General features: G+C 43.4%; 1 protein-coding gene across 3 annotated transcripts; it reads right to left on the bottom strand.

Annotated features, from left to right (window-relative positions):
- Nucleotides 1-619: 619 nt before the first annotated feature.
- RSKR (ribosomal protein S6 kinase related) lies at nt 620-7727 on the bottom strand. Of its 3 annotated transcripts, none has more exons than XM_059669373.1 (12): nt 7416-7727; nt 6799-7038; nt 6618-6701; nt 6416-6484; nt 4602-4671; nt 4270-4374; nt 4043-4083; nt 3767-3794; nt 3564-3653; nt 3388-3476; nt 3149-3259; nt 620-2632 (listed from the first exon to the last, which is right to left on the bottom strand). In XM_059669373.1, the coding sequence occupies exons 1-12, from the start codon at nt 7470-7472 to the stop codon at nt 2411-2413; spliced, it is 1206 nt and encodes a 401-aa protein (XP_059525356.1). In that variant the 5' UTR covers nt 7473-7727; the 3' UTR covers nt 620-2410. The 3 variants fall into 3 exon arrangements, with proteins under 3 accessions (XP_059525356.1, XP_059525357.1, XP_059525358.1); XM_059669374.1 differs by having other exon boundaries at nt 6799-7035; XM_059669375.1 differs by lacking the exon at nt 6799-7038.
- Between the last annotated feature and the right edge of the window lie 107 nt (nt 7728-7834).

The raw sequence follows: 7834 nt of genomic DNA, 5'->3' as shown, positions 1-7834 counted from the left end.
CAGGAACCAGGTCTAAATTCCAATACTGTTAACTACTATTTTAGAAATCATTATTTCTATTTCTAGTATTCAGGGGTTGTTGTTTTTTAATACGTTTTTATTGATTTTAAAGAGATGAAGGGAGAGGGAGAGAAATAGAAACATCATCTATCGGCTGCCTACTGCATGCCCCCTACTGGGGAGTGAGGCCACAACCCAAGTATGTGCCCTGACCAGGAATGGAACCGATGACCTCTTGGTGTATGGTATGACACTTAATCCACTGAGCCACACTGGCCGAGCTGTATTCATGGTTTTTATCCAATGTACAGTCTGGTCACTGCAACTTAAATGTAAATAAAAGCTTAAAAAGCTCAGCCAGCCCAGTTGGCGTGACTCAGTGGTTGAACATCAACCTATGAACTAGAAGGTCATGGTTCGATTCCCAGTCAGGGCATATGCCAGAGTTGTGGGCTTGATCCCCAGTGTGGGGCATGCAGGAGGCAGTGATCAACAATTCTCTCTCATAATTGATGTTTCTATCTCTTTCTCCCTCCCCCTTCCTCTCTGAAATCAATAATAAATGTTTTTTAAAAGCTAAAAAGTATCTAAGAGAAATAAATGAAATAATAAAAAAGATTACATTCTTTTATTTATTTATATGCCAACCTCATTCCCAAAGGGCTTACAAAGATGCAGATAATATAGTAAGATAAAAAAATTAAAACATAGGAAAATAAAGGAAACCAAGAATGTGGCTAACTTACAATATACATAACATGAAGTCCTAAACACTTGCTGGATGGAAGCAGCCACCAATTGGCTCTAAGTAGTTTAGCATCAACATGAAGAGAAAAATACAGTCAATAGAATATTTAGCTTCTTTAAGGTAAAACCAAACAGCAATTCAGGAAAAGCACAACTGGATTCAGAAAAAATTTATCCTATGCATCTTTAAAAAGAACATTATGAATATAGTCATAAATACCCTTTACAGTTTCTATAGCAATTAACTTTCATGGGGATTTGATACGAATTGCCAAAGTGCAAACCAGAAAAAGCAATTCTAAAGAGGCCGATAAAATACTAGCAATGTACAGGGAAAATCTGGCATAATCCAGGGACAGAATTAAAAGAAGTACACAGAATACCTGCCAGACTTTTTGGTTCGGAAAAAGAGATCAGATATAATTGAAGAATAATAAAAATGAAACTTTAGAGAAGTTAAAGAAAAATTTACAGAATAAAGGCCAGAAATGTATACAAATTTAAGGTCCAGATGACTTTTCTCACTAAGGGAAAAGGTTCTTAAATTTTAAGGTTGAGCCCTAGCCGGTTGGGCTCAGTAGATAAGAGCATCAGCCTGAGGACTGAAGGATCATGTGTTCGATCGCCTGGGGTGGGGGCTGGATCCCGGCCCTGGTCTGGGTACGTGCGGGAGGCAGCCAATCGATGTTTCTCTCCCTCTGTGTTTCTCCCCTCCCTACCACTCTCTAAAAATCAATGGAAAAATATCCTCAGGTGAGGATTAACAAAAATTAAAATAAAAAATTTTAAGGTTGATGTCATGCCTCTTAATCCCTTGGTTTGCCCATTAGAACTGAATCCTGGGATGTGTAGGACAATGATCGATATAAGAATCCTAATGTCTTTCAAAGGGGTTTTGATTTGGAAGAAATTTGTAAAACTATTTCAATTACCTCTCAAGACATTTACCCGACCCATGTTTCAGTCCCTATTTATTCTCTTCCTCTCATTTGGCTGTTATAATTCACTTAAAATTTTTTTTTTAAATTTATTACAGACTGGCTTTGGCCCCCAGAATCATATGCTTTAGGTGTATACCTGGGTTGAAATGCCAGCTTTTGAGACCTCTGAAAAATATTCATACTGCTTCTAACAAGCCTGTTAAACACATAAATAGCACCTTGGAAAATCATCAAGTGTTATTATTGCTCAAGGAAAGAAACACGATTCAAAAACAAGGAGGGGGGAAAAGTGAAATAAGCCTCTGGCTAAAAGCTTCAGGGTATGAGCACTAGAGAAATAAAGCAGAGGAAAAAGTCAACACTTTGATCTGAGATGTTGAATTGAGAGGTGTGTTGTGTAATAGGGGAAGAGCTAGGTCAGTCGTGGCTGCCAATAATAGAATGCCCAAGATTTAAACTCAGGTACAATGCCTAGAACAGCAGTCGCCAACTGGTGGTCCACGGACCACTGGTGGTCCATGAGGTCTGAAAGGTTGGCGACCACTGGCCTAGAACAAGCATGTCACACTCACGGCCCAGCCACGTTTGACATGTTTGGCCTAGAAGAACAATAAGAGGCTACAAAGTAAAAACAAACTGGATCATTGAGGTGGTCATACTGAGTTGGCAATGGAGGAGATGCTCAGGTTTCCAGATGGGCCCCAGTTTATAGTAGAGGGGGCTCAAGCAAGTCCAGGGTAGACCAGATAGGACTCCAGGTTACAGTCAAAGTCCTTGAACAGCATGGACTCTGAGGGACTAGGCTGGGTAGCTTGAGTCTCCATGACAAAGTTCACTGGCTGTTTCTGTAGGAGCTCTGGGTCAAAGGCCACACCCCGAAAGAAAGGGTGGACCTGGAATCGATGCAAATGATGTAGACGCTGGAGGGGATTCTGGCATAAGAGCTGAAGGGAAACAGAGCAACAAGGAATAGGGACCGGGATGGGAAAGGGGCTGTTAACAGAGAAGCTGGAAAGGGAAAAAGAAGTTCATGGAAAATAAAAAGAAAAAAAATAAATAAAAAAAAATAAAAGAAGTTCATGGAGCTGTGGAGGGCAGAAAAAAGAACCCTAAAGAGGAAAGGACTTGTAAAAGAGGGAGATAGGCTACTTTGGGGGCAAAAGCAGGAATAAAGGAGCTATATTGGTAAGAAAGCAGCACTGGCCCACTCTCTCAAAAGTGACCTGTATGTTATGGATGGCTAGGATATTTGGAGGACCAGGAACTCAGGAATGAAATTTTAAATGCTGGTTAGAGGGCAAGTGGTGACACGTAGTACTTGATGAAGTTGAAGTTGGCCATCTGCCACCACCTCCCCCCCAAATAATCACAGGAATGGGGAAATACCACTTCATTGATAGGGAAAGGAGAGAGTGAATAGTTAGTTTGGTAATGAAAAAGGAAAGTGTGCTCATCCTTACCTCATGGAGTAGAAGTGAGAGTCCCTGGTTAAGAGAAGCTGGGATCTCAGAGTCAAAGTGGGTCACACTTGCCAGCATGGTCACATGATCTCTCTCTGCAGCCACTGGGAACTAAGTTGAGGGGTGGGAGGGTGTCATTTCTTAGTAAGAAAAAGGCAAGGTTTCCTAAGGTCTTCCTTCTTCCCACCACATGACAAAACTCCTCTCTTTTCTGCCCAGCATCTCTACCATTCTCTCACCTCTCCAGTTGCCAGAGAGAAAAGCAAAACACCCAGGGACCACCAATCAGCCGCATGGTTGTAAGGCCCTCCTCTCAGGACCTCTGGGGCTACAGATTTGAAAGATACTTGTCATTGACATCTGTTGCCTATCCTCTTGCCCAATTCTGACCCACCTGCTTTGGCCTTTTTCTTACCCATGTATTGAAGAGTGCCACAAATAGTATAGGCTCGAGCTCCTTGGGGCAGGTGGCGGGAAAGGCCAAAGTCTGTCAGTTTCAGATGACCTATATAAAAGATAATGCAACAGCACCACTCTGTTCCATCCCTCATCAGCCCTGGCGCATTCCCAAACTTGAAGTACCTCGCATTCCGGGGCTAGGAAAAGAAAAGGATTTACCTCGTTTATCCAGGAGGATATTCTCCATCTGAAAAATCACAGGTGAGAAAGTATTATTCATCTTACTCATTTCAACCCTCTTTCATCGTGTATACCCCCCAGCTGAAGAAGATGCCCTACTCAACATTCAGGTCTATACATGGAAGGTCCTTGCCCAAATCTTTAGCACCCAGAGGGTCCCAAGGTGAGTTGTTCTCAGCTCCCCCATGCCTTCTTGGACCTGTGGAACTTACTAAGGCACCTCCTCAGACAAAGGAAAAAAGCACTTAACCCTACCTTCACATCCCGATGGATGATGCCCAAGTCATGGAGATAGCCTGTGGATGACAGCAAGCAGGGGGTGTGCTGAAGCGCTCCTGTCCTTTCCAGTTTCCCTGGTAGTCCCACCCCATCCCTATCCCTGTTCTTTAATCTCTAGCATTAATATGAATTCTTTTTTTTTTTTTTGGCCCCCATTCGATGAATTCTTCCCTCATTTCCATTACCACTCCCGTTTCACTTACACAGCACCAGGACCAGTTCAGCAGCAAAGAGGCGGATGGAAGCCTCAGTAAAGCAGCCAACAGCAGACCACAAGGAGTGCAGATCTGTGCTACAGTAGCTGCACACTGCGAAGTACCAAAAGTCTAGGCATTATCTGAGGGCTACTGTGCCGGGCTCAAGGCATTATAGGCCTCCTGCCCAACCTGATGCCACATGCTATATGTTCCCTCTCCAGGAGAGAAGTGCTGTGAGAAAGGGAACAGAACAAAGGCAGAACAAGCCAAAGGGATGGGTAATCTCAGGTGGGGAGAACGGTAGAGGGACCTTGGGAATGAGGAGAGAGACCACTCACTAATGAAGAGGTGCCGTTTTCCCTGCCAGCTGTCTCCCAAACCGTGTACAAAAGGATGGTCAATCTGTCGCTAGGGAGAAAGTAAACAGGAAATTAGGGAAGAACAGGATAACTGAAGATCAAGGCAACCAAGAAGTCAATGTCTACCTGGTAATCCAGGAACCAGCATAATGCTAAGAAACACACGGACATGCTGGAGAGATTTCCCTGGCACCACAGGCTGAGGTGATGCCTAAGATGAGGCTGAGCTCGCCCAGGAGGGGCAGCAATGCTGGAGGAAGCTGCTGCACCTGCCTAGGGGGAGGCCCCTACCCAGCACAAGGAGGAAGAGGGGGAGGAGGAGGATTGAGAGGGAGGTAGGGAGGAGAAAGATTTTACTATGCATTTTACTGTATGCCAACAGAAGTTGGGGATAAAGGTAACTGTGTCGGCAAATCTTGGTGACAACACAACAAATGCTTCTTCAGAAAAAACTAGTCCCTCTAAAGACACCGTGCGGTGTCTCAGAAACCCATGATAGCAGTAACATGGTAAAGAAGGTGGCATCTGAGCTCCCCCAGGATGTGCCAGGTACAGCGTACAGTGTGTCAATGCCTCTAATGGGGGGAATGCGTCCCCTTTTGTAGTAAAAGCTGAATGTCACCTAAAACTTTAAAGTATATGTTCATTCATCCTGCTTGCTCACATAAGTGCCATCCCTGACTGCTAAATTGTCACCTAACATTTGTCAAACTCATCATAATCTTCATTTTAAAGTTTGTTTAGTTGTTTTTGTCTAATAGACTTATTTGTGTATTTTATCGCCAAACCATGTTAGCAGATATTTTAGTTTTAAGTACTTACATACTCAGTGTTGAATGATTTGACATTCCAATTCTGTATATGCTAACATAATTGTATGTTTGCATGTGCTCGTGTAGTCTTTCTTTAAAATTTCAAATCGTAATAACCATTGTCATAAAATTTTTTGCAAGATATATTTGACATAAAATTTTAAGTTAATCAGTAATTCATTTTAAGCTTCTTAAAATATAAGCAAAACAATAAACACTGATGATTCCACTATAAATCAAGAATTATAGTTAATAACCTTGATGGAAATCCTAAATTTTTTTCTACATATTATAAAAATATTACATAATCTTTTCTCCCTCCAGTGCCTTTTAGTTTTTCTGGTAGGAATGTAGGGATATCTTATTCTGGTTTGAACTTGCAGTTCCCTGGTGACTAAGGATGTTAAGCACCTTTTCGTGTATATGTATGTGTATATATACATACATATATACAGGTCACTTGGATGTCTGCTTTTGTGAAGTGTCTGTGAGCTCCTTTCTTCATTTTCTATTAAGTGGTTTCTTTTTTGTGGTTGTTTCATGGGTGAGGGTAAATCCAGTCCCTCTACTCCATCTTGACTGGAAGCATTAGTTCCTACAATGATTTCTTTTAAGTGTTAACCCAATCTCATATTCCTAGAATAAATACAACTTGGTTGTGACCTATTTTCATTCTTATGTATTGCTTATTATTTTGTTTATAATTTTTATATCTACTTTCATGAGTGAGATTGGCTTATAGTTTTCCTTCTCTGATAATGTCCATGCCAGGCTTATATTGGCTTCAGAAAATGAGTGGGAACCAGTTCCCAACCACAAACAAAAAAAGGACTTAAACTCTGCTGATAGCTACTTTTCCCAGGATCTACTCGGTGGAAGCCAAGGGAGGGGCAGAACCAGGAAAACCAGGACAGTTGGACAAGAGAGGTGCTTTCTCCACCTTAGTTCTTCCTAGGATCCTTCCCAGGGCCCTGTGCGTACCTGGATGCTAACCTCCTCTTTGCACTGCCTCAGGATGTCCTTCTGGAGGACCCTGACCTTGGGCACCACCTATAAAAGGATAGAAATGATGACTCCTAGAGGGGGATAGTGCTATTGAATTGTTTATTCCTCCCAATCTTTCTGGAACCAAAACTGGAGGCAGGGACTAGAAAATAATGTGGAAGGATATCTAGGTCCCTACCTTCACTGCAAATATTGCTTTCTGGCCACAGTCTAGCACCTTGAAGACAGTTCCAAAGGAGCCTTTAGCCACAAGGCCTAAAACCTGTACAGAAAAATGGAGAACAGGGAAATTGAGGCTCTGGTTATTTCTAAATTTCTCACCAAGACTGAGACCCCTTCCAGTGATTCCATTGACCTACCTTTAGCTGCTGATGCTCCCTAAGGGGCCTAATGGGAAACTCCGGCAGAAAGAGGCTGATGAACTGAGGCACTGGCCACTCAGACAGAGGCTTCTCTACTAGCAGTGAAGCTGGCTCCTGATGCTGGCACAGATGCCCCCGTAGTCCCCACAGTTCTTCCAGGCCTGACCTGGTGGTCCCCACACCTGACCAGAGGCTCTTCCAGCCTCGGACCCAGGGGCCCTGGATGTTGCTACCCTGCTGAGAACCAAGGGAGCCACTCTAAACCTTCTGCCACTCAGGCATTACAGGTTCTGCCCATCTCAGCAGGTGCTCTCTCTAATTCAACCCGAGAGATATATTTTTGAGACTAGGCAAAATCGCCACTACTACTATTGCTTTGGACCAAGAAAGGTCTAGGTTTCCTGACTATAATTCACATCCTCTAGGAAAGCAGTATTTGGACATTTTCCCCATGAGGCATCAAAGATTCAGCCTGCACCTCCCAGTATGGAGGCATACTTTCACAGTATAGCCTCCCAACCCCCACAGTGGGCATCACTAACATGCTCCACATCAGCCTCAAGCCCAGGTTTCCTTCACCTCCCCTAAACAGGCTGCCAGAGCCCACAGCCTACCTTATTAGAAAGAGCCACCTGGGCATGTTGCCCCTGCCGACAGTACACTGTTCCCATTCCCAGCCTCTGCCTCTTCCTCCTTTGACTAAATCTGCTGTCCCAGTTACATAAGCAGTTCCTCCCCCCAGTGCTACATTACACATGAGCCCTGCCTCTTACTTGCTGTTCATAACTAGAGATGCAAGTGATGCAACCAAACCTCACCTTTATCCCCAAATCCTATCATCCTTGGTTAAGAAGAGGTTTATAACCAGAACTAAAATGTGCAGAGAACTATCAGCATAGGGCCAGTATCATACCAGAGCTGGGATGGGAAATATCTGTGATACATTATTAGGCAGGAGGGAAGAAGCCAACCTCTCATAAGAGTAGCAGCTAGAGATGTGTCTTAGGTTGATGGGGAGGGAAGGATACATACA

Source organism: Myotis daubentonii, chromosome 16 (genome assembly GCF_963259705.1).
Source record: "Myotis daubentonii chromosome 16, mMyoDau2.1, whole genome shotgun sequence".
Classification (NCBI taxonomy): domain Eukaryota; kingdom Metazoa; phylum Chordata; class Mammalia; order Chiroptera; family Vespertilionidae; genus Myotis; species Myotis daubentonii.
Note: the sequence above shows the minus strand (reverse complement) of the source record. Positions and strands in the feature narration are given on the sequence as shown.